The 26,468-nt window shown below is 30.4% G+C and overlaps 1 protein-coding gene across 28 annotated transcripts in view; it reads right to left on the bottom strand.

Annotated features, from left to right (window-relative positions):
- Nucleotides 1-26,468, bottom strand: part of trol (terribly reduced optic lobes) — a 188,114-nt gene that overhangs the window by 55,752 nt on the left and 105,894 nt on the right. For 3 of the 28 annotated variants that reach the window (XM_070653805.1, XM_070653808.1, XM_070653809.1), the window contains exons 1-2: nt 23,981-24,163; nt 12,592-12,794 (exon numbers count right to left, since the gene is read on the bottom strand). The exons of 23 other annotated variants lie outside the window; for them this stretch is intronic. In XM_070653805.1, the coding sequence (XP_070509906.1) occupies nt 12,592-12,670 (79 nt within the window). In that variant the 5' untranslated portion in view covers nt 12,671-12,794; nt 23,981-24,163. 2 more of the 28 variants (XM_070653811.1, XM_070653806.1) reach the window with 2 other exon arrangements.

Below are 26,468 nucleotides of genomic sequence, written 5' to 3'. Positions count from 1 at the left end.
AGGCATGAAACAGTAAGAAGCGCATAATTATGGACATAAAGATGATAATGAAGAAGGTTTTGTGGATCTTCAGCAGTTGTGACTGAACATTCGACTAAAACAATCGATTTTTATTGTAGATTCCCAAAAATTCTATAGAATTCACCTCAATCCCCCCACATTGTTTTAAGTATTAAGCACCACAAGACCTCTTATCACAAGAGCATCTTCCCCTCAACCATCAAACTCAAAATCACCGATTAAAAATCTCTCATAAATTTCATAAAAATAAATTTCTCACAACAGAATCTTTTTTATCTCTTACACGATCTTTTAATTTGATGACAAGTGATTGATGCAGTAATGCTATATCAAAAACCATCTAATAAAAAAGGTAATAAAGTTTGGAGTACACAAAAAAAAAATGCAAGAAGCATGAACAACAGGCAAAATGAGGAGAGAAAGAGGAGATAAAATTCTTTAAATTTTGACCTTTTACTTCATAAATAAATTTTTATTTTAGATTTTTTTTCACATGGATGGCCAGAAAGTGGTGCAAGTTTGGGGATTTTAAGTCTTGAGTCATCCTATTGACTACCTGAATCGATTTCTAAAAGCTTATACAATCCCTAGAGAGTCTCCATCGACCCTAGAGAGTCTCCATCGACCCTAGAGAGTCTCCATCGACCCTAGAGAGTCTCCATCGACCCTAGAGAGTCTCCATCGACCCTAGAGAGTCTCCATCGACCCTAGAGAGTCTCCATCGACCCTAGAGAGTCTCCATCGACCCTAGAGAGTCTCCATCGACCCTAGAGAGTCTCCATCGACCCTAGAGAGTCTCCATCGACCCTAGAGAGTCTCCATCGACCCTAGAGAGTCTCCATCGACCCTAGAGAGTCTCCATCGACCCTAGAGAGTCTCCATCGACCGCAGAGAGCTTCTATGCTCATCCTAACCCAAATGGCCACCCGACTACACATCAGATAATATTTACTTGATTATAAAATTACGATATGGACGTCAAGCATATTTCACATGTGAATACAAATGTGCACATGCCCAAAAAAACTTAAATTTTTGATTTATTACTGTTAATACATTTTTTTTTTTCATATTTAGTGACCAAAAGAAATGTACATCTGGATGTTCCATCTCTCGCGCGATGAAGCTCCAAAAATGCATCAAAAAAAATTCTCCAAACGTGAGTTATTCAGAAACTATCAATTATGTGGCTGCACAGGCCATTCCTCTTTTCAAGCGATACTAAAATAAAATTTTCATTTTTTTAACAAATTGCCGGTCATGGCGGTCAATGGCTCTAAAAAACATATTCATTGAGGTAATTCGAGGTGACGTTAAAGTTTGAATTTAATGGTCAATTGATCTTCATTTTTCAGTTTTTTTGAGTCTTCTTAGGCAATAGCATTTAATGAATGTTCAACATTTTTGACAGATATTGAATAGATTAGACGACAAATAATGAATTTTAATTGATTGAGTGGTAAAGTTAATTAAATGTTTGTTAAATTAGGTCATAATTTACTTTGGGCAATGATATTTTGTGACACTGCATTGTAAGTGCTGCCGTTATTTGAATAGAAAATTAAGAATGTTCTGTTTAGTTTGATGAGGTTGCTGAAAATTTTGGTTGCGTCATTTGAGTGTGTTTAAGGCATTAGATTATCAGTTAGTTGAGGTAGTAAGGCCGAGGAGCACAATATGGCTACACTTGGGCAACACTCTTGGCAAGCCGCATTTTTTGCCATAAGAATGGATCAAAATCAGCTGTGACGGAGCCGGCAGGGCAACGTAGCGTCTTACCGATTACAAGGGTACCTACTGGTGCCTTAGCAAATGCCTTGTGCTGCTTGGGATTGATTTTGAGAATTTATCTTGTTATTTGAACAATATTGGGTAAATTCTTGAAGATTCTTACAAATTTGAATGTCAATTGGCAACCTGAGCATTCAGACCCCTAATCCCACTCCCAGACCTAACTCCGCACCTGCTCTAACCACTTTAAAATCAAAACTCTACTCAATCATCAACAATTGCTCTTTTACAAGCCCTCTCAATTCTCCTTTATCTCATTTCTTATTACAAATTGTTCTTAACTCCTTAATGAAATGTCGTTTGATTTTGAAACGTGATTCCAATTCTACTTCTTCATCATCTGCTCAATTTCAAGTCATGATATAGAAGAATTATCGAAACAACAAGTCTATGAGAAAATGAAAAAGAAATTGATTTACTAAAGGAATTGATTTTGTGTATAGGAACAATTTTGAAGGAGGAGAAGATGAAGATTTGAAGACTGTATGCCGAATAGACAATGAGAAAATGAAAATGAAACTCATTCTTCTTTATGCGACGATGTACATGTAAAATTAGATAAATAGGCATTTTGGGAGGAATAATTCATTTACGGAATGTTGTTATGGTGATCTACTCATTTTTGATGTGTTTTTTACGAGAATTATTTTGTTGAGTGTGGAAAGAAAGTTACAGGTTTATTGGGAATATGAGTTGAATTATTAGGTAGTAATTGAGTGAATTGTTGGGTTCTTTTGAGAGTGCTAAGTGAAAGTTTAAAATATTGATAAATTTTTCAATCTAAATTAAGATTTTTTTATGAAATAGGGTCAATCAGGTATCAGCAGGAAGGTACAGGATGGAGAAAAGTCAAAAGTACCGATTAGGATTTTAGATCCTGGTACTAAAATGTACTGAGTTAAGTATTATGATTTCCGAATTACATACAACTCAATTCCTAAAATAAGAACTTTAGTTTTGACCAAAACCAGGTTCATGCCAACTTATGAGCAGATTTTTCATTTTTTCTACGTCATATGACTTCGATCTTGAGTAACACAATGCAGCAAATCACATTTTGCGCCGTTAAAATTGATTGAAATAAGCCAACACGGGTCTGTCCAAGGCTCAGACACTCATCTGCAAAATTGTGTAATGTAATTCTGAGTCTGTGTTTTGCTTCCGTCTAAACAACTTCGCGTCTTACCGTTAATGAGTCGACTTAACGGTCATCTAGCTAACAGGGTGTGCTATTTGGGTAGATTAAGAGGCAGATCATTGTAATCAAAAATGACGTACAGACCAATCAGACAGTTGCAAGGTTAAGTGGTGTTGAGTTAGTTAATACCATTTTTGATTGCCGTCATTAGCAAACTATCCAACTTGAATGACATACGACATCAAAAAATATGAAAGAATGTCTTCAGGTCAACGTAACTCCGGTGTAATTTAACCAAATCCGACTCTAGTAAATTAACAATTCTCTCAATGTTCCTAAAAATTTATTCTAGACGGCAATCATCTTTCAGCATCAACCACAAATCCATCTCAAAAAAGAAATTCAACAATTTCAGTCTTAAACAAGACACAACTGTCTAGAATCTAGATTATAAATCAAATCACACCATGTAGGGCAATTGCAAAATTTAATGTAGGTGAAGAAATTAACAAATGTTTCTGAGGATTATCAGCATTTTAAAATCAAAGTCTAAGTTTCCCTGGTGACTTGCTCTGCTACAAAGTACCTTTGTACATGCAAATTTAGTTAAATCAGAAATGTTTTCATCGTGTTTATGTTGTGTATAACTTACTAAAAAAATGAGGGGAACTGTGGGTGATGTTAAAGTTTATCATCTAGCATTTACGCATGCATTAATCTCTTCTCAGCTATGCGATGACTAATTTTTTACATTTTATACAGCACAAATCTAAGATTTACAATTCTAACAGGTGGGCGGATTTTGATTGAATGAAATTCATGTCAAAGAATGAACGATTGTGAAATTAGTCACACGAAATGAATTTATTATGAGACATTTTGGTGTGTCTACAGACTTTAAAGCCATAAATGAGATGAATGAGAATTAGTGGCAAAAAGGTATAAATTAGATCAAAATATGTGTCAGTATGACATCGACGGGAAATTTTTTCTTTTTTTTTTATGCAGCAACATGAACTTTTGAGGAAATTATTTAAGAAATATTCAAATAATATTCATCAAGTGTGTAATTAGTGTGACTTTTATAGGTTTTGATAATTATTTTATGCTACACGGAAGGTTTTTCATGATTTTTAATGTCATTTAAATCAAGAATTCTATTTGTATGGAAATTTAGTTTGCTACTGGGTGTTCCCAACAGCCTACTGATGATTTTTAAATCGTGTGTAGATTTTTAATTAGTTTATTTAATTTTTTATGGAGAATTTGAATTTATATTGTGTTAAATGATGATTTACATTAGAATATTTGAGTAATTAGGTAGAATTTGATGCATGGAGGAGAAATGCCTGAATATTGAGCTCCTGGACGACTTAACTATTGGCTCAGACTCAATTTAATAGAATCTAGACTAGTGGCAGAGTCATGCTAGCTTGGGGCTCAATTTTAGACCGTACGTTTACCGTGGTTGGTGAAATATAGTTCACGACGTCTAAACGGCCATAAATTGGACTATAGGATGGCTTTACACTGGCAGGTGGGGTTTAATCGAATATGGTCTAGAGCCAGAGTCATACTGACCTCAGGTAGAATTTTCAGTAATATGTCTTTCAGGATAGCTGGAATGCTTTTTAATCTAGCAGCAAATCAAGAAATCGCCCCAAAATGTTGACCGAGCAGCCATTAGAACCTCAATCATTCTTACTCTAATGCCCTAGTTCATCAAAATCCAATCATTTCACTCAGAAACTAATTCCTCGAAACAAATTCAATAAAAATATTAATTTCATTGCATTTTATTTTGAAGACATAAAATATTATCAAATTTTGAATAAAGGAAATGTCAATCAAATTTGGACAACGCAAAAATTGCCTTTATTTTTGACTTCTTTCACTTAGAATTCATACCATTTTATTTATAAATATTCTGAATTCATTTCGTGCATTATGAAAATAATTGCAATTTTCTTAAACTTTTTTTCGATATTTACGTGAGAGACTTTTAAATATTTTTTATTCATGCAATAATCTGCGAAGTATATTTTTATGTGCCGTAACAGGTGATTTTTTTGTGTTTGCGACTTTGATGGAAGAATATTGGAATAAATTTGATGATGGAACATCGCCAGACGATGAAGTAGACAGAAAATAATATTTTAAAAGAATAAACGAAAGCAGCGAAGAATTTTTGGCTGAAAAAATGTCATTTTTTGAAGGAAAAATGAAAGGAGAGAATAAATTGGAAAACTTATTAAATTAGCGATCGCTATCGATATAACAGGAGAGGTTTGCGAGGCATTTTGAATGTCTTTTTGCTATTTTTAAATAAATTTCCTTCCAGCTCAACAAAACAGCAACAATTCATTTTAAAAACAATTTATAATCCCTTAAATCAAAACCTTATATGAAAAATAACTATATTAAAAATAATTACACTAATAAATTTAAATGAAATGATAATTTATGTCCACCACCTATAATTTTGTAATACCCGACATCGGTAAACAATAATTGTCTAACGTGACACATAACATATAAGTCACATATTGAGCCTGGTGAAATGGGAGCAATGGAAAACAAATATTTTGCATGTAAAATGGACGTTACATTTTAGAAACAACTAAAAAAAATGAGTCAATGTTAATGTCAAAGAAATTAACGATAATATGCGCACATTTACATTATATGAAAAATGTGTTTAGAATTAATTGCATAATTAAAAGGGGAAAAATAGGATTAAAAATTTTCTATTTATATGTCTGGTTAGTTGGTCACATGAGATTATAAGCTGACCCGAATGACACTTAGAATGCAACAGAAGAACACGCAATAGCCGATCATATGGTTGTTGAAAATGCAATCCTTTAAAGCAAACTGCGTGAAAATGGTTAAAAATCCTAGACTGTTCAACCTGACGCTTGGTTAGATTCAGATTCGGTTAAATCCGGTCTCAGGCCAGACTTATATCTACCTGGGGATGAATTTGTTGCTATTTCTATGCAGTATGTCTTCATGGGATGAACCAGATATCTATGTTGTAGTGATATTAAGTAAGGTGATCTAAGATTAAGTCTTCCACTTTTAATATGAAAATTGACGATATAATCACAAACTGAACTGTCAATACAACATTGTAGAGAATCAATCAGTTACGAGTCCGTCAAAAATCAGTCATGGTTGCTGATATCAACACCAAATGACAACCATATTGCTTTAATGATGCCATTTTGATTTATATCTCTTAAGGTATCGATTCTGTAGCGTTTCATTTTGTTTAAAGTATTTTAATTGGTTGTAAAGTTGAACAATTTCAATGAATTGTAGAAAAAGGTGAAACTAACCCAATCAATGAATTCAATCCAATTTAGTCCAAACTAATCCAACCCAATCCAACCCTAAACAACCCAACTCAAGCAAATCCAATCCAATTCAATCTAACCCAACCCTTAATCTAATCCAATCCAACCCTACCCAACCCAACCCCAACCCCATCCCCATCACAACCCTACCCAACCATACCTAATTAACCGAATGAATCATCCCAGATAACAGCTAAATCCTCAAAAAATCACAAAACAATCATCAAATAGCTTTACCTTAAACTTGCCATAAACAACATAATCCCACAAAACTCTATAACAAAAAAAACTTCAATCCAAACTTCATTACGACTGTTTCAAAAATTTCTTCATTTTTTCTGCATGAAAATTGTATTAAAAATTTTCTTGTCAATTTTTTTTTAACTCTTATTACTCATGCAATTTCTTAACAAACCTTTTTATTTATATACATTTTCTTTTTAAACCCTTTTATATCCAAAGTTCATAAAGAACAAGAAAAACTACCGAAAAAGCAACGAACTTTTTCCTGATTGAAACAATTTAAAGGAAAACAAAAAATTTTCACTAAACAAATTTAAAGAAATAAAAAAAAAATAGTAAAAATCTCAACAGACATTCCATTCGCGAAAATAAACAATTTAAATGAGCAATGAGGGAAAATTGTGGAGACACAGAAGTAAAAATACCAAAAAAAAAAACTTTTCCACAACTCCGCAATTCTCGGTGACATAATTTAATAATTCTAGGTAATAAATATTAATGAAAATAACTATTTGTAAGGGGTGAGGTGAGGAAAAAGGGGTTCACTGTGTGTCTATAGACGAGATAGAGACTAACTGTATATTTTACCATGTGGTTAAAAATGAGGAGGAAGGGAGACAACTGCAGAGAATATTGTACCAGTTACCAGTTATTTCATATTTTGTTGTTGTTGTATTAAATTTTGCAAATACAGTCAAAGGAATTCTCTCCAAAAAGGCATAAAATAGCAACACGAGTTAAAAAAAATATTTCAAATTATCATCATGCATAAATATTAAAAATAGCACAGAAATGAGTCAAAACATTAAAATGAAGAAATTTTTCAATCATCTACACATCACTTTATGACAATGAGAAGCTACTGTGTTGTTGCTTTTCTTATTTAAATGCTTTGGGCAGGAAACAAATTGAGAAACTATTAAAATAATCATATGAATTGTAATGAGATTTGCTTTGTGGATTTTTAAATGATTTTGAGGATGGATGTGGGAAATTGGAGCTTTTAAATGTGTTTATTGAAATTGTTTATGTTCGACACAGTTGAAGTCAATTAGAGCTGACTTTAAAGTGCCAAAGTTGAACTGACTATACTGGATGCCACTCGAAAATAGAGTCCTACCAACTTTAGGGTTTCTCATAGTCTAGGTTTCGAGATCAAGATTACCCACATACTTTCTTTCTTGGTTGGACCATACGTGAGGTCATTGCCGTGTGGAAGGAATTTTTAAAGAAAAATCTAACGTTTGAGAGCTTCTGTCAATTCAAAGTTATGTGTCTTTCTTTAAGCGTTCTTTCTACACATCCAATCCCTGTCCCGTATTAAAATAGATATTCTTCGACAAATCTCGAGACTGGAAATGGAAAGCCTTAATCAACTCTAATTCAAATACCATTCAAACCCAGAAGTCTTAAATTTTTAGGACAGTAACAAATTATTGTTCTAATATATCATGTTACAGCTAATCCATGGGCTTGGACTAGTTTAAAATTTATATGAGCGATAGAACCAGCTTTAGGAATCATCTGTGCGAGGCAATAAATTTTAATTGGTCTGTACGTCCAGCAAAATAATTCAGAACTCGGGGTCGACTCAACTCCTTATAAAATTTGAGTTGACTTCGAACTCTGAAGTTAGCAACAAGAATTTAATCTCCGCCTTTAAAATTTTAAATCTCAAATCTCCTCAAAACTTGCGAAAATCTTTGAATCTATTATAATGTTTGACACTGAAAACACTACTTGATGCTGTCTATAAACCAGGTCATCGAAAAGTCGCACATAAAAATCTCAAAAAATGTATAAATAAAAATTCTCACTTGACAGTAGCATTTATGAAAAGACAAAAAATATGCAAAATAAGAATTTAAAAATCTAATCTTGCAAATAGTTATAATAATAATGAAAAAAGGAAGGTAGCACTGATGAGATTAATCTATTAGGATAAAGCTATAAAAGACACATGTGTATGAGATCATACAAATGAGGGGAAAGGTTGAAGGCTTTTCTAATTTAAATTTAAATTTATTTCACAATTACTATATGAAAATGAGAAAATATATATTTTAGTAGTTGTAGTTGAAAATAGTCATCATTAAAATAGAAAAAAATGTATTTTTTTTATTTCTGAGAAGATAGAGACAGAGGAAAATATGAAAGAAGTGAGAAGATGCGAGTAGTAATAAATTATTCGAAGATTAGTAAATAAAAATTTACATATTTTAATGGTTTGGAATGATTTTTTGCTTTATTGCTCATAACTTTTAAGCCTTTTGTCCTTGTTGCTTCATTATTGTAAATTATTTTGAGTTTTAGTGGTGTAAATTGTGGTTTGTGGAAAGTGAAGAATTGTTTTTTTTTGGAATTTTAAGTTTGGAATTTGAAATTTGAAACTTTAAATTGAATTTTTAATGCTTTCAATTTTCAATTTAAATTAGCTTTTTAAGAAATTGTTTTAAATTTTTTGATATTAATCTTTTTAATGTTTTCAGAAATTTTAAAAATTTTAATTTGGATATATTTTAATTTCAGAATCTTATTTTCTAGTGATTTAATAATGAAAATGTAAGAAATTAAGAAAAATAAATTGAATAATTTGAAATATATTAGAAAAAGATTTTTTAGACAATTTAAAATAAAGTTTAAAATTTAAAAATTATTTTGAACAATTTTTAAAAAAATTCAGAATGTTTAAAAAATTTAAAACATTTTAAAAATAATTTTAAAAAATTTAAAATAGTTTTGAATTTACAGGAAGTTACATTTTAAATTCAAATCTTAAAAAGTGTTGGATTTTTAAAAATTTAAAATTTTAGCTAAATTTCAAATTTTGAAATCAAATTCAATTTAAAAGTTTTTTTCTAGTTTTCTCAGAACTTTTAAAATTTAATTTTTTTTAAAAAAGTTAAATTTCATCAATCCAAAAATTTTAAATCATTCCCAACATTGTCATTCAAATTAAATTTAACAAATGTCATTCTTTACCCTCTTTTAAATCCATCAAAAAATACTTATCGTGACTCAAAAATAAAAAAACTCAAAATTGATTTACTCTAATTAAAATGTACATATGATTTGACATATTCAGATTAGAAAGAATCTGTCATAATTTTTTCCAACTCCCACATCCAATTAGCACATTTTCCCAACAAATTTACATTTTCCTCTTTCATTAAAATTGTTATTTATTCATGCAACTTAATATGAAATATTTTTGATATTTATCATTCAAAAAAATGCAAGAAATTCATCTCAAAAATTATGGAATGTTCAATAAATTTAGAAATTAATTAAAATATTTTCAAGATCAATTCCATTTCATTTCAATTCCATATGTGCGTCCACTTTATTTTCTGCACAAATAATTCAAAAAATTTCTAGCTCTTTTCAAACTTTTTGATGATTTTTCAATTTGTCTATTTTAAAAATCGCATGGAATTCTCATTACGATTAAGTGACCATGAAGTTTCAGACAGCACAAAAAAAATTTGCATGTCAAATTTGAAGATGACACTGATTTATGTACATAAAATTGTTTGATTGTTTTAGCTGTATAATCACTTTAGAGTACTCTAAAGAGTCACTTGGGTTGGATGGTTGTTTTGAGTAGTTGCGAGATTTGAGATGATTTGTTATAGATGATTTATGGGTTAGGGAATGATTGGAAATTATGTGACGATTAGGAGAAGGTGGATGGGAGGAAATAAGTTGCAATTTTGCAACTGAGTTCAAATTTTGGTTGATAATTTTGATACAGAGCATTTTAGTGAGGTAGAGAGGCCTCAAAATGGTATTTTTAACGTTACGTAATTTCCAAATGTTCCCTTAACAGCCTAAAATAGTGTCAAAGTGCAGATAAACTGAAGAATTCAAAGCAACACGATAATAAAGTGTAAAACCATATGTAGAACAACATTCCTATATAGATGATGAGTTCGAGTACCCTAGCTAGTGATTAACTGCACTTAGGACATAAATTCTTCAATTTGGAAGAGTTTTTGAGATAAAAATCTGTAAAAACATCGACATTTTACAATTTTTCATAGATTTTTTGTAATATTTTGAACTTTTTTCAATCAAAGACGTGGATTTAGCAAGGAAAACGGCGGTCAGTCATAATTTAGCTCCAGAAGTTACTTGGCGCAGAACAGTGATAAAAGAATGTCAGCTCAACGTACTGACTGAGAGTTTGTACCATCTAGATGATCCAGCAACAGAACTAGAGCCAGCAACAGAGTCAGATGGAAAGCATTTTGTTGTTACCTTAAGTTCCACATAGGAGCATGGCTAGAATAAGTAAGTAAGTAACCAAAGTCGTATTCAACGGGGTGTTTTAGAGTCAAACCTCCCCCCTCCCCTTTTTTTGGATCCACCTACACCCCTTCATCCAGCACATTCATCATCCCAAAATATTATCTTATCTTTTTCAAATTCAATTCAAATTTTCCTCTCAATTTAATGTTTTTGTTAATTATTTATCTTCTTCCATTTTCTCTCGTAACTTATTGATTACATTTTCATAGAACATGATACATTGTCTAATTATGATTTTGACTGCAAGCATTTGTAAGAGTTGTAAACTTTTTTTTTAATCATGTCTAAAAAAATTGATTTCTTTTTCCAAAAAAAAAAGTTAAAACTCAGGAAAAAGTTTTTAATAATCAAAAAATCTCAAATTTCAAATCCCAGTTCCTCGTGCCTCCATCATTCTTTTTTTCCCGTTCAATTAATTTGTTGTGGCATTTTACAAATGACCCCAAAAAAAATGCTGATTTCAAATGGCTTCATTAAGGCATCATCAATCGTTGTCATAGCATCACGGTCGCATCAAATTGAGATAAGCAGAAAGTGAAATGACGACATTTATGCCTTGGCTTTTTTTTATAACGCAAAATCTCAAAGCTGATAACCTTTTTATAAGTTCTCTCTTCTCATCGACCAAAGACTATAATTTACTTTATAAAAACTTTTTTTAAGGGATATTTTCCTTCACTAATTGAATCAGTCTTAAAAATATTTTTCTGATTCTTGAATGAAAGTGATTTTCAAGAAAAACTTGTCATTTAACATTAAAAAAATTTTTCGTGACATTTTCTTGGAACTTCAATGAAAGAATCGCTCCCAAAAACTCTATGATTTCACTTTTCATCTTCAATTTAATGAAAATTTTCTCAGAAATCTTCACAAACATTTATCTTAAAAACCTTGACAGATTGATATATTTATTGGAATCGCCACACGCAGTGTGACATAAGAAAATTTTGTAAACATCTTAATGCATTTTGGAGATAAAGAAAAAACATTTGAAACTGCATGTAATGAGTGGATATAAAACTGTGTGACGTTTAAGAACATTTAAAGATGTTAAGGCTAATTTTCACTTGCATTACTTATGTTAAATTTGAATTTTGAAAGAAATGGAGATTTTAACTGTGAGGAGAATTATTTTGGAGTTATTTTAATCGCATACTGTTTAATGAAGTGCACATCCCGGGCAGCAAAATATAGTTAATTAAACACAACTACGTAGAGGCATTGACGGCAAAATGCAAAAATGATGGATGCATTTGTATCAATTTTACTACAAAATTTTAAATTTGCTGTATTTTGCAGCATTTTAGTCAAATTAAAAGGATTGCATTTCGAATCCAGCATCAGATGCTCAGAGCCTTTTTTTAATTTAAACAATTATTTTTTTAAATTGAACCTAATCCATATGCTCTTTAGATGTCGTTAAAAATACCGTTCTTTCAAAAATGTTCTCAAACAAGGGTTCAGGATAGAGTAACCCGAAAGACACATGGCGTTAAATTTGAGGAAAATAATATCCCCAGCTTGAGGACACAACTTTCTAACTTTTCCACGCCATGTACCTTTCAGGAATCATTTTTTGGTGAAAAATCCAACAGAAATTCAGAATTGAGCAACTGTTGTTCAAACAGAATATTTTTATATTTTAAGTATTTTTCAATATTTCACGTACAAGTTGTTTTTTAAATATAATATCCAAATTATCAGATCCCTCATTTATAGAAAACTTACCTCCTTGTGATCTAACATTGGGCAGTAGATAGACTGCTATCAATGTTAAAAATATAAAATTTCTCATCAACAACCCCATGATGATGATGGGCTGTTTTCAACCGTTGTTAACCGTCTCTCTATTATTTCTTTATACTTTTAATGTTTTCTTTTTCTCTGTTTTTTCACGTACTGTACTTTAACAAAATTTTATTCAGAAAATCCTGTAAATTAAAAATTTTCATTTTTTTTAGGAATTTTTCGCACACTTTTGTTTCATTTGTGAATAGAATTTCTTTTTTTCATCCTGCAAAAATTTCACTTTTAATCAATTTTAAATGTCTTATATGAGTTTTTAATACACTCGTGTCGCACTTCAAGTGAAAAATATTTCACTTTTCGAAATCACTTAATGCCTTGTAAATCTCACACATTACATCATGTGCCGTAATTTCCATTGACTTTTTTCGCACACCTTTTTTTATTTACTCTTATACCCTCGCTTTACAGCGCTTTACTCATTAAATTAAGTTTCCTTTTTTTTGTACAAGTTTTTTTCAAGATTCTTTTTTTCATGCTCTTTTGCGAGCTCACAGCATGAAATTTACTTTCAACCCCTCATTTATTCACAGCAACATTAAATTACTTATCGACTTTAGATTTATTTGAAAATTAATTTTGACACCGCTGAAGATGTTGAATGTGAAAGTAATAATAAAGGAATTAAGATGGGAAGGAGAAGAAAAGGAACTGAATATTCAATGCGATGCGATGATTCTATTATGATGAAAAGTGGATTAAAAAAAAGTTGAGAAATTTTCTTGTTTTATTGGAAAGTTCATTTAATTTTATTAATTTTTATGCATTAATTTGAATGAAAATTTGAAGGAAAATTTGAAGAATTTGGGATTATGGAAGTGAATTAGCAGTTTGTGATCTTTTTGGCTGTGCATTTTATGAAGTTTCTGGTTAGTTTTGCTATAAGGAGCTCATTTAAGCGTTTACAGAGCTGCAGAAGTAAGATTCAGCAAAAGCTGTGAAATGGCAGCAATAAGCATAATGGTAGAACATTGGCCATACTTGCTAAAGGTCCAGAGTTCAATTCTACATCATGTCTAATTATTAAATCAGTCTCATTATCAAATCATTGTAGGATACTTTAGATCTTATGAAGCACCCGATAACTTGAATTTCAATTCAAAAACTCATAAAACTAGTCCAAAAAATAGAAATTATTGATTTTTTAATTCAGTGCCTTCAAAAAAACCGCTTGATACTCTTTCAATCTTAAATTCTAAAACTTTTGTACCAAACTTTCCAAAAAAACAACAAATTTTTCAACTTGCACAAAACAAAATTTCCCATAAAAATTCCATATCAAAACTCCAGGATCAATTACCATAGCAAACTACCTGTAGATTCACACACTAAACTTGAAAATCGAATTAAAAACATTTATGTAACTATAAACATTTTATTACATCAACCTTGAAAAAGTATTTATAAGTCTTTATTAATCGTAAATGCTATTTTTTGAATTTTTCTTCATGAAAATAAATTGAAATTCAATCAACAGTAGAGAAAAAAATTTCATATGTTGATTAAAAAGTTTTAATAATAACTTTTTTTTTGTTAGTTTTTTTATGGCTTTATGGAAAAAACAAAAAGTTTTGTCGGGGCAGAGAATAGAAATGCAAAATTAACAAATATGAAGTTTTGGTTGTAAGGGGGTCGTTCACGTGTTAGGTAGGGCTCTTAGGGGGAGGGACGAGGGAGGTCGAGGTCTTGTTATGTCTCAAACAATCAAGGCCGGGAGGTTGGGAGTTGAGAATTGGGTTCAATTTTTCGCGTTTCTTAATAAATGCGGTAGTTGGTAATTGGCAAGCGGTAGTCAGCGATAGAGCCAGCTTCAGGAGCCAACTGAGGGAGGCCATAGATCGCTCTTTGAACTGTACGGCCAGCGAAGTAAGTAATAAGTGCGGAATCCAGTGATAGAGTCAGTTTTAGGCGTCATCTGAGGGAGCCTATGGATCACAGTTGATCTATACGACCAGCCAAGTAAGTGACTAAGTAATAAGTGAACAGCCCCTTAAGATGGATTCTAAAAAATTTCAAAATTTTTTACGATTTTTTCATGACGATAAAAACCCAAAATTAATTGTCAAACACTTGTTGTGTAAAGTTCTACAGGAAATAACGCAATTAAAATTAATTCCAAATATGAATGATAATCTACACTTAATGTTCGCCACTTATTACAGCCACTAATCTTTCCATATTAAAGACAAACTATTCATGAATCCAATTCCTTAAGCACACAGATGTTCATCGCATAAAAATAATGTCTTTAAGCTTTATTCATTTCACACATAATTTCGCGATCATAATAAAAAAGAGAAGCTAAAAATTTATTTCTTTTTATGTTTTGAAAATTGAAACGAATTTGCGGTTAAACACAAAAGGAGAATAAGATCTGTTCAGTACTTTCCAAACATATGTGTGACTTCTGCATAAGTTTGCACATTTTTTCCATCAAAAATACATTTAATTTTCTGTTCTCGCTGACAGAGACTGTCGAATGAAACAAAACCACAAGTGGAACTCGACTCATAAATTTCAACATTATTCGCATATTTAGTAACATGCAGCTAGTTATGTTCTCAAGTATCATTCATGTTGAGCCTACATACATCATGATATTTTTCATAATGCACTTTCCATAGTTCTTCAATTTTCACTTCCGTTTTCACTTTTTATTAAAGTTCTACATATGCAGTTATGTGTGAGTAATGTAGCACCATTGTGATTAATTAGATGCACTTTATTTGTTTCTAATGAAGGAGTTTGTTAGATCTGGTTGACTGTGAGGCAGGCTGGAAGGGTTTGAATGCGTTTTGAATGGAGAGAGATTTTAGTTACGTTGAACTACAGCTCCAAGTAAACTCGAAGAAATGTTTTAGTCGAGTTTAGTCGAATCAAACAAATTTTAAATCGATTTCAAGTTCTGGAGCTAATTTAGTTTCAAAAACAGCACAAGTCGGTTAATCAATCCGAAATCTAGCACCATTCCAGTGTGACTCCGATTGACTACACTCAGATCTGCGTGTTTACAACATGGTGCCGAATCCAAATCGAATCCAGCATCAGGTGAGTCTCACCACGTTGCGACCGGTTTTTGATCAATTAACTAATTTGTGCCATAACAAATTGATATAAAGGAGATGGAAGGATTTTGAATAGATTCCCTGAAGGCACACAGCGTATAAATGGTCTTAAATCCTGCGGCAAGTCAATATGACTCTGACTCTAGACCAGATTTAATGCAATTTCATTATCAGGCTAGAATGAGGTCAGTCTGGGGATGGATTTATAGTTATTTCTTCACTAGGATCATAAAGGGAATTTTGAAATTTTTGTTTCTTAAATCATAGCAAATTGAAGACATTTTTATAGAAATTTGGGATGAGAGGCTGATCTTCAATCCTCTATTTCCCTGAATACGCTCCTGAGGCTTACTGACTTATGAATTCTAAATAAAAATATTTATAAATCCTATTAAATCAAACTAAAACTTGCCAATCAATTTATTATAAATCTAAACAAATAAATTGTATTCGTTTGCACATTTTCATTATCACATCCACCTAATCCATTCTAAACATGCTAATTCTGCATTTGAATTATCAATTCCGATCTTTTGTCAAGTCAAAAGCAATTCTCGCATTTAAAAAAAATTAAAATTTTTATTACTTTTTGTCGCCAAAAAGAGAAATAAATGAAACACATTTAAATTCATTAACAATGATTAGTCATAAGTCGCTAATATTTCTCTTCCTACTGCCAACTTTATATACACTCTTATTCCTCTTACTTGAATATGAGTCAGTACAGTGTCGTTTTGCGGTTTATTTTTATTTTTATCTTGAAATTTTTTTCAATTTTACTTTTCACTCATTTTCTTGTTCTGCAAATTTCTTTTTAATTTTTTTTGAACTTCTTGTTATTCTTATGTTTATTGTTATTATTCATTTTGACTAATTTAAAGACATCAACATTGAATGGAAACGACAAAAAAACTTAACTCTTTTATTAGACTCTATAATTCAACTGTTTTGACGACGTCAGTCTGTTGCGGTATTGTAATTTATTTGGACGATATTTTTTTGTCATCAACAATTTTTATCATCAAATTGAAAATTGTGATTATGTGTTCGCATAGCTCACATGCCATTTAGTAATTTGCTGATAAAGTTTCGTGTGTTGGAATTCAAAGAGTCTATTAATAATGACAATAGGCTTAGGAATGTTTTGAAGTTGAGGAATTAATTTTGATGGAGTTTATGAGGAAAGCACATAAATTGTTGGGAGAATTGGTTAAAGTATCGATGTGATCGCATTGATGTGGAATTTTTGGATAGAATTTTCCGTGAAAAATTGAGGATTTAAGACCAAAAAGTGGAATTTTAAGCAGGCAATCCTCCACTGATCACTCTTAAACCCACCAAATTTTGAATTTAACTACATTTTGGACACTTTTCCAAGCTCATTTCCATTATCTTCATCTAATTCTGTCGAGATAAGCATAAAGATCTTATCTTTACAGCATAAGTAATATCTTATTTACTTTTTACAATGTAGACTAGCTACTTCACAATAGTTTGCTAAGCAGCATCTTTGCGGCAAGTGTTTAGTATGTAATTAGCATAATATTGTTGATTTTCGTGAACTTTCTTCAACAAAGTGTTGATAATTCATGAGTAGCAAATGATTTGAAGAGGAAAGTTGAAATGTTTCTATTCTTAGAATGATCTATTCTGAATAACACAATTCGGTCAATCGATGCGAAATCCAGCAACAGATCATCTTGAATTTGGTGGAGTGCTGAATTTAAATCAAATCTTAGAACCTAGACATAAGTTTTTGATGAATTTATGTGAGCTTTTTGGAAAAAATCGTTACAGCTATGTTGAGAACGTAATTTTGGCTAGATTTATCATAAAATCTATTAAGATTCCGATTAACCTCATCCTAATGACTATGCTCGTCTTTTAAATTATCTCAAATAGGACACGGCAAAGAAATGACCGAAAATCCAACGCAGGTCTTTTTATCTCTGTTTTGAGACTAGATCTTATCGAATCTAGCATGAATTCGGAATCAGTCTTGCCAAGAGCTGAATTTTCAGCATTTTCTAGGGTATATGTCTGCATGAAAAGATGTTGATGACATAGAAAGCATTGAATTTGATATTGGAAATTGGCAAATAGAAGCCAGCAATAGAATCAGGTTCAGCCAAACCCTGAGGGATCCATACGACCAGCGAAGTAAGTAAATTATATGCTTATCTGAGCCTTGTTTATGACTCGACTTCCTTTGAAACAGCAAAGAATCAGAAATCTCAAATAATTTTCACTTTTTTCCTAAGAACCACAATCCAGGCCACAATCAATAATTTATCTCGATCCATAAAATTTCATTGAAATCCCAGCACTTCATAACATGATCGATAAATCTACATCTTACAAATAAAACCGCATTGAATACAATTTCATTTAATAATAAATCTGATTAATATCACATTCATTGAAGTGATTAAGCACAATGAATTAAAAGAAATGAGACTATTAGGAAGTACATAAGACTCTTTTTTTCACAACACAATATTTTTTTTTACACAAGCATTAAAAAGTTCAAAAGATCAACGAACGAACGATTGAATGAAAGAAAAGACGAATTCTCAATATTTTATTGAAAATTATCAAAACAAATCATTTCTCAATGCAAAAAAAAAATGATTCTTTTTCTGTGTTATTCAGTCATGTCATTCATTAATCGATCTCTTTTGAAAATCTTTTTCATTTTTTAATCACGTAAATATTTTAAAGTATATAAAAATAGTAAATAAGAGTAATGAGCATATTTTTTGGTGAGAATACGGAACAAATTTCTTAATCAAAAGTTTATGAATAGGTCATCCAAAAAATAATAACAATTTCAATGTCGCGACAATCTAAATATTTAACAATCAGTGACTGTTCTACTGCTCCAGTAATTAAAAAATTTCTAATTTTAAATCGTGAAATAATTGAGAGTAGATTTAAATTTAAAGACTCTCGTCACCCTAAAGAGTGATTTAAAATTTAAAAAAATGAGATATGGCTCCGAGAAATAAAGAACGACTTCAGATTAAGAGCTCAGTCTGATATGATTCTTGAATGGAATGCATCGATTACATTGAATTTTACTCAGACAGTTGTATGTCGTGGAATAATAATAATTATTGCAATGTAAGGTTTAATGATTGAGATTTTGAAGTATTTTCACTTTTTATGATTTTATTGATTTTCATCAATATCATATATTCAACAACTAGTTTAGGATTTAAAGAATTTGAAGCATATTTGTCCTTAGATTTTTGTAGAGTTTTGAAAAAATATTTTTAGACTGGAAAATTCTATTTTAAAGAGATTAGACTCAATTTGAATGAGAATAAATTCCTTAAGAGATGAACATCACTTAATGAGCAATCTTAGACAAAACTCTACAAAATAAAAATTAAATTATTTATTTCTCGTGAATTTTAGGTGCACAAAGTCGACTAAACTCGAAAAAATAATCATTTAGATTTTGGGGGCATGAATGAGCCTTAATCAGTATTTAATAACGAATTGAGAAAATATGGAATCGTCCAAGAGTTGCTCTAGGATTTCAATGATGTGAGTAAAGAGGTTGAGAAATTGTTTGGAAAATATTAAAAATTGCTATTGACATTTTAACTTGAAAATTTGAATTCTAAGGACTGTAATCACTTATGCTGATAATCTGCACTTATGGATTACCCTCAGAAATATTTGGAACTTTCTTGATTAAAAGAGTCATATGATCAAATTGGAGCATGATTCCAATAAGTAAGTAAATTTGATCAATTAATTACTTAAAAATTACTTTTCATAACCAGTTCAGAATTCTGATTTCTCAAACCAAGCCCTGGATAATCAAGGATACGTTGGTCTAGCAAGCAGCCAATCTCAACTCAAAGCTAAGTAACCCAACAAGAGAGCTGATCTGGAACTAGGTCATGAACCAAAATTAAGTAAGTAGTCCCGAATTCCCAACTGTCAGGAATATCAATTTTAAACTATATAAATTCCAAACTCTCTTAAAATGTTACAATTTAAGTGAACTTTCCAGAATCAGACGTTATGAATGAAAAAGATTAAGAAATCCAAATTTCTTAATTATGATAATCCTGGTTTAGTGACCTAACTTTTGTCTAAAAATAGCTCAAAAATTGAACTCAATTTAACTCTCCAAAATAAATTCCATTTAAATATTCAACAACTTAAAAATTTTCCACAATTTCCAAGCGGATTTAAACTCTTAAAAACTATAAATCAGTTAAAAATATACAAAACTGCAAGCAAACTTCATAATCACAATCTTAGAAAATAAGAAGAAAAGACAAACGCGAGAAGAAATATAAAAAAATTGTTATTCAAATTATATAAAGTAGAAAAAAAAAATGTTCATCCGGAGTTCATTTAAAAATACATAAGAAATCATGTTATCAAAATAGCCTTGCCATTTTTTGACCTCATAATCGCAAAAGCAATTCTTAAAGTCTACAAAATGCTTCATTTATAGTCACTAAAAATATTGAGGGAAAATATAATTTTTTTTTTTTTTTGTATATTTTTTTGAGTCTATTTTTTTTCCCGCGATACAAAAAATATCTTAATCCATTCAGACAAAACGGAAAAGTAAGCACGTCTAAAGTGGCAGTCTTATATATTTTTAAATACACACACTTTAGTCTGTATCATCCGTAGCAGTCAATGACACAAATAATATTTATTTTTTGTTTTTATCCACTACGCACATCTGATACTTTTCAACACTTTTCATTTCGCGGTTTTTTTTTCCTGATTTTTCGGGCATTTACATCATTTTAGACTATTTTGCTTCATATTTTGTCATAAATTATTCTTTTTCGGACGGGTTAAAGAATTAAAATTAAATTGTGGGATTATAAATTTTAGGGTGACATGAGAAGTAAGCTGAACTTGGCGCTATTGTGAAATATTTGACACAGGGGGGTATTTAGGGGGATTTACCCTTTCTCCCCTGTGTGAAAATGTTCTAAATTCTTCAAACTTCTAGAGTTTTTTGTGAAAAAATCTCAAAACTCTCATAAATTTAGGTTTATTAAGGTTTCCCAAAGCCTAAGTCTCAACAAATTCTACCAGGAAGTGTTAGTCTCGGTCTCAGCATCAGGAACACTTGTACATACCCCCTAAAACCACTCTGACTACACCCCTGCCTTATCCAACCTCATATTCATCTCTATACTTGATTATTACTAATGATCAAAAATTAAAAAAATTATTTAATCTTAATTTAAAATTCATTAAGCCATTAGCAAGCTCTAAAACTATTTTATGACATGATCTTGATTAGCCGAAAATTATGCAAATCTAAAATTAATTTTACACTAATTGATAAACACTCAGACAGATAGCTTATTGCTAAATTCCATCAAGTATCGTTCTTAAAAATACATTTAAAGCATAAGATCAAGTTGCATCATGTAGAAGAGATCTATTTAATTTTTTTCTATATTCTCATTAACCTACTGACTGATGGAGTCATGTAAACAAGAAAGTTTCAAAGAATAAGATTTCATCAAATGAGATCATCATTAGAATAATAATGACTACATTAAAGTGAAGAAATCATTGCATGTCGCTTGATCGTTGTGCATTTATTGCATGTATGGAAGTATCAGCAAGGGTCTATGAGTGACTTGATGTTTTGATTGTATTAATGGATGATATGTGGAGATTTGAGGTTGTGATTTTAATAGGTTGGGTTGGAGGAAGTGTCGGAAGATTGGATGGCTAATCATTTGGTTTGTATCATTTCCCATCAGTTGTTGCAACATTTGAAAACTGGAATAATCCAGAGGATTTTCAAATGCGCTTCGATTTGGGATGTTCTTTGTAATTTCTACATTGCTTGAGATTGAGAACCATTCTGATTAGTAATACATCATCCTTAATAAAGAACCAGACACTATCGTATTAATTGTGATTTGTACTTTTTCTTCATATGGTGAAAATCGCAATTTTTACAAATTTTATATGCAAAACTCGATTTTACGACTTCTTATTTCAAAAAAAAAAATGTAAAAATCTGTATAAAATCACAAGTTTTCCGATTTTTATGATAATGTCTGGCACTGGTCTTTTATTAACTTCTTGAATTATAAGCTCTATACTTGATTAGATATCTTTTAAGACATAGCTTGAATTAGACTCAAGTTTATAAGGAGTAAAGTCAATTCTAATCGACAATTTCCATTCAGAATCCGAATCGACTTCAAGATCTAAGTTAATGTAAACAGGAATGTAAAGCTGAGCTTGCTGGCTGTACCATAAACTTGACTTAAACAAGATTCATTTGAATTAAACTCAGAGCTCGAACTCGACTCGAATTTTATATTTCTATATATAATCCAACTCAACTTCAAACTCTGCATTAGGATTTAGACATAATCCTACTTCTATTTAAATCAAATTTGATATAGTCAACTATTTATCTACATATGTAAATTCCATAATAAAAAGTTTTACGATCGTAGAGTCAAATTGCGCTTGATAAGCAAGTAAAACTGAATAACTTGATTTTCTACAATCTAGAAAGGAATTTTTCAACAAGATTTTGAATTTAAATTTAATTTCTTTGACAAAATCAGTAAAGAATCTTTCAAAATTTGGACAAAATTTGTATCCAAAATTTCTGCTTATTTTTCAGCACTAACGACCAAGACTGAATCTTAAAAAAAATTTCCTCCTTAAAATGAATCAAAAGATTTTTTTCCAAATCTAATTTTCTCAATTTTCTAAAAGATAATTTTTCTCATAAAAAAAGTATAAATTTTGTTTCTCGAAACTTCACAGCTTGTTGCATATTTTTATTATACATCATAATACTTATGCATCGCGTCCAACATAAAGAAAACGACGAAAAAAAAACTATCCACAAGAGTTTAAGCAGCTTTAGATGAAGATTTATCTTCATCATCAACATCAGAATTTGTTTGCATTTAAATTTTCTGTCACTTCTTTTATTATTTTTTAATATGAGTCACTTTTTCACTTTTAGCTTCTTAATTTTTTGTCAACAAGAGATTTTGTTTTAATGCAATGTGTAAGACGAGTAGTTTTTCTTGTGAAAATGTCTGTGAATTATGTTTTTTGTGAGATTTTTTGAGGTTTTGATGAAGTTTTGAATAGTTTCACAATTATGGCGAAATTGTGAAGTTTATTTGATTCAAGAAGATTTGTTAAATTTCAATAAAAATATTTCAATTGTAAAATTCAAATTTTGATTTTTTTAAATTGTATTCAAATTTAAATTAATTCAAATTTATATTCAAAAATGATGGTGAAATTGTCAAAATATCAATTTTGATTTATTAAAACTTTTATAGTTTTTAAATCAATTTAAATAGATTTCTTCAAGTCAAAAGTTGATAAAATATTTAAATTTTAAAGATCGTTTCAAATTCTAAATTTCTTTTAAAAATTTGAAGAATTTTAAAAATTTTAGGTTCTTTCATTTTGTAGAGTTTCATAAATTTCAAGGATTTTAAAACAAAAAATTAAATTTTTGCTTTTTGTAGAGTTTTTAAATTTTAATTTTTCATAAATTTTTTGGATTTTAATTTTGTAGAGTTTTCAAAAAATCTTTGGAATTTGTAAAGAATTTTCAAATTTAATTTATTTTTAAAGATAAAATATGGAAAATTCTTATCAAAAAAATTCCCAAGAAAAATGCGAGAAAACCATAAAGATTACAGGTTGACAACACTTATCATTCTAAATTTCTAAAGCACTCATTCAAGTCACAATCACTTTTGAAATTTGATAAGGCTTATCATTCATTAAAATCTCTCCTTTTTTCGGCATATATGTAAAAATAGCAATTAAGTTGTGATTTCTTTCATATTTGATCGAATTTTAATTGTTAATTTATTTTAATCCCTTCTCTGCTGTCCATTTTTATCACAAAAGATTAAGTCAGAAAAAATTAATCCACAAAAATCGTCAACTCGTGTTTATTTTACAGGAACAAAAAAAGATCTATTCACAAATTTCACAAATCACTAGAATTCATTTGAATTCCTTATATATTTCCATTATAATCATTTGAACTTCTTCAATTATCAACTTCAATAATTTGTCTCATATCAATTTGAATTTTTTTATATTTTTTTATTATATACCCGTGATTATTTCAATTGATATTCACGCGATTTAAATATTTTGTTGAGTTTCTCGCCCGACAGCTCACTGAATTCTAATGATCTTTTGCAATTTTTATATAAATTTTAAAATTTCCTTCTCACCGTGAGTACACAACAAAAAAAAATAAAAAAAGTGAGGGAAAAATTGAGAAAAATCTCACTTTAAATTCTCCACACAAAAAGCTTCACTTTTTTTAGTTCTACTCACTGCACTACTTAATCCAAAATATTCAAAGGACTCTACCCGGTACCGTACGACTATTTCCTATGTCTTGTCGCCACGGAATCTCGCGACTGACTGAACATCGAAGCGAATAAAATTTTGTAAAATAGAAAAAAAAAGTGAACAACAAAAAAAAATAAAGAAGAAGAAGAAGAGAAAAAAAATTCTACACAGCACAGCAAATGGAAAAAGGCTGCTTTGAAGCAACACAAAAAAAAATTTTATTTCTTTCTTTTCTCTGCTCACAGTCGTACACAAATCGTTGACTTGAGCATTGCTTCAAGCACTCACAATGTTTCTTCTTTGAGTTGCTCAGTCTTTCGTATTCAGGCACACAACATTGAGGAACAAAAACAATCAAACCGATCAGTTTTTGCTCTCTTTATGCCTTTGTGCAACATGCAGGCTTCTTTAGAATTTTACATTGCTATAATAATTCATTTCATTCATAAGAATGCCCTAAACATTAAGTAGATAAATAAAATATATGTCTGTGATGATGACAGACGATGGAGATAGGTATTTTGTAAGTTAGAGATTTATCATTATTATTACCGCAAAAAAAAAAAATCACACAGCATGTAGGCAGATGTGTGATTATATGGAGCAACAGCTTATCGCTTAAAAAGTAGAGTATAGTAAGAGTTTTTTTTTGTGATCATCATCATAATATTGTGTAATATTGCGATTGCTGTGATAGAAGAGCTTCTGGAAGTATGGAAGTGTTTTATGAGTTAGAGCGCATTGGAATTAATTGTTGATTTTGAAGATTTATTTGAATATTAATCGATTAATCGAAGACACAAGGCGTCAAATTGCCAAAAATCTGGCCTAAGGGCGACTTGGCACTGGTCTGAGGTCGGATTTCTTTAAATCTAACCTAACGTCAGTGTCACACTGGCCTCAGACCGGATTTTTGACCATTTTTATGCCGTGTACTTGCAATATTGCTCTTAGCATTGAAATTGTCGATAAAACCAGCTTCAATCGACACCTATGGGATGTTATGGATCACAATTGATCTGTACGACCAGCGAAGTAAGTAAGTAAGTACTTGATAGTTGCCCAAATCATAAAAAATTGATTTTTCTTAGAAAAACTATACTTCAATCACTTTTTTATGAACTAAGCACCTCAAATGCACACATGAATGAAGATTTTCACTGAAAATTGAACGAAAATTTCCATTAAATTTATGCAAGCATGTCCATTGAACTTGAAATGAACTTTCAGGATGGATAAATTCATAACATTGTACACATGTTCATATGAAGGATTACATCATCACCTTACAGCGGTTGTAAACTTGTAAGTTTTTGAAATAATTTCCTAAAAATAGGATTTTTCTTTGCAATTGCAGTTTTACAATCTTGTGATTTGTTGGAGGATGTGAAATGAAGTGTGAAAAACTATTTGAAATGTTAATAAAAAATCCAATCGGAAATGGATATTATTAAATTAAAAATTATTGATGTGATCTAGTAAAAAGCACTTAAAGCACTCAGAGCTCGAGGTTGACTCGAATATTACATTGAATCTTGTATGGAGTCGCATAGACTTGAGTCGACTTTTACATACGAAATCCGAGTCGACTTCAATCTCTGCTTAAAGTAAAATTATTTTCAAAATTAATTGAAATTTGAATTATTGATACATTTGCTTATAATTCAATAACTAGTTATAAAAAGTAATTATTCACTAGCAACAATTAAGGGAGGCTGTAAATCACAGTCGATCTGTAAGGTCAGCAAAGTAAGTAGCATGAAAAATAGACCAGAGGATGGACAGGTCAAAAAATAAATTATTCGACTAGATAAAGCTAGAGAAAGGCACACTTCAGTGTGATTCTAGTGTAATTTACAACATTTCAATGAAAATTAAATTTTTACCATTTTTTAAATTTCAGTCCGTTAGGTTTTGGGATTTTAGTATCGAAAACTCAAAGGAAATTGATAAATTTCATCAAAAAGAGGGAGCCAGACTATACTGATGCACCAAAGAGCGTTTCAAAGCATACTTATATGCAGTGACCCACTAAACCATCCATCACAACTTTACAGCACCAATCTACATCATACAAAATGCAACAATGACAAATCTTTCTTAAAATAGTCTTATCTCTGCTATTTGTCGCTTAATTGAATCATTATCTACGTAGGTATCCATTAAAAAAAAACTTTATCATTAATTAAATTTAACGAGCATCATGAAACAATATTTTCATTCTCATACACACTAAAAATAACAAGAAGCTAAGAATCTTAACAAATGCAAATAATTTATTTTTATCTGTTTATAACAATTTTAAAATATTTTCATATTGCGTAACCTGAAGCGATAATTAATTAATTTATCTATCAAGTCTTC

The sequence above is a fragment of the Chironomus tepperi genome, unplaced genomic scaffold (assembly GCF_022539635.2).
Source record: "Chironomus tepperi strain 1889 unplaced genomic scaffold, CSIRO-AGI_Ctep_v1 contig_73, whole genome shotgun sequence".
Taxonomy (NCBI): domain Eukaryota; kingdom Metazoa; phylum Arthropoda; class Insecta; order Diptera; family Chironomidae; genus Chironomus; species Chironomus tepperi.
Note: the sequence above shows the minus strand (reverse complement) of the source record. Positions and strands in the feature narration are given on the sequence as shown.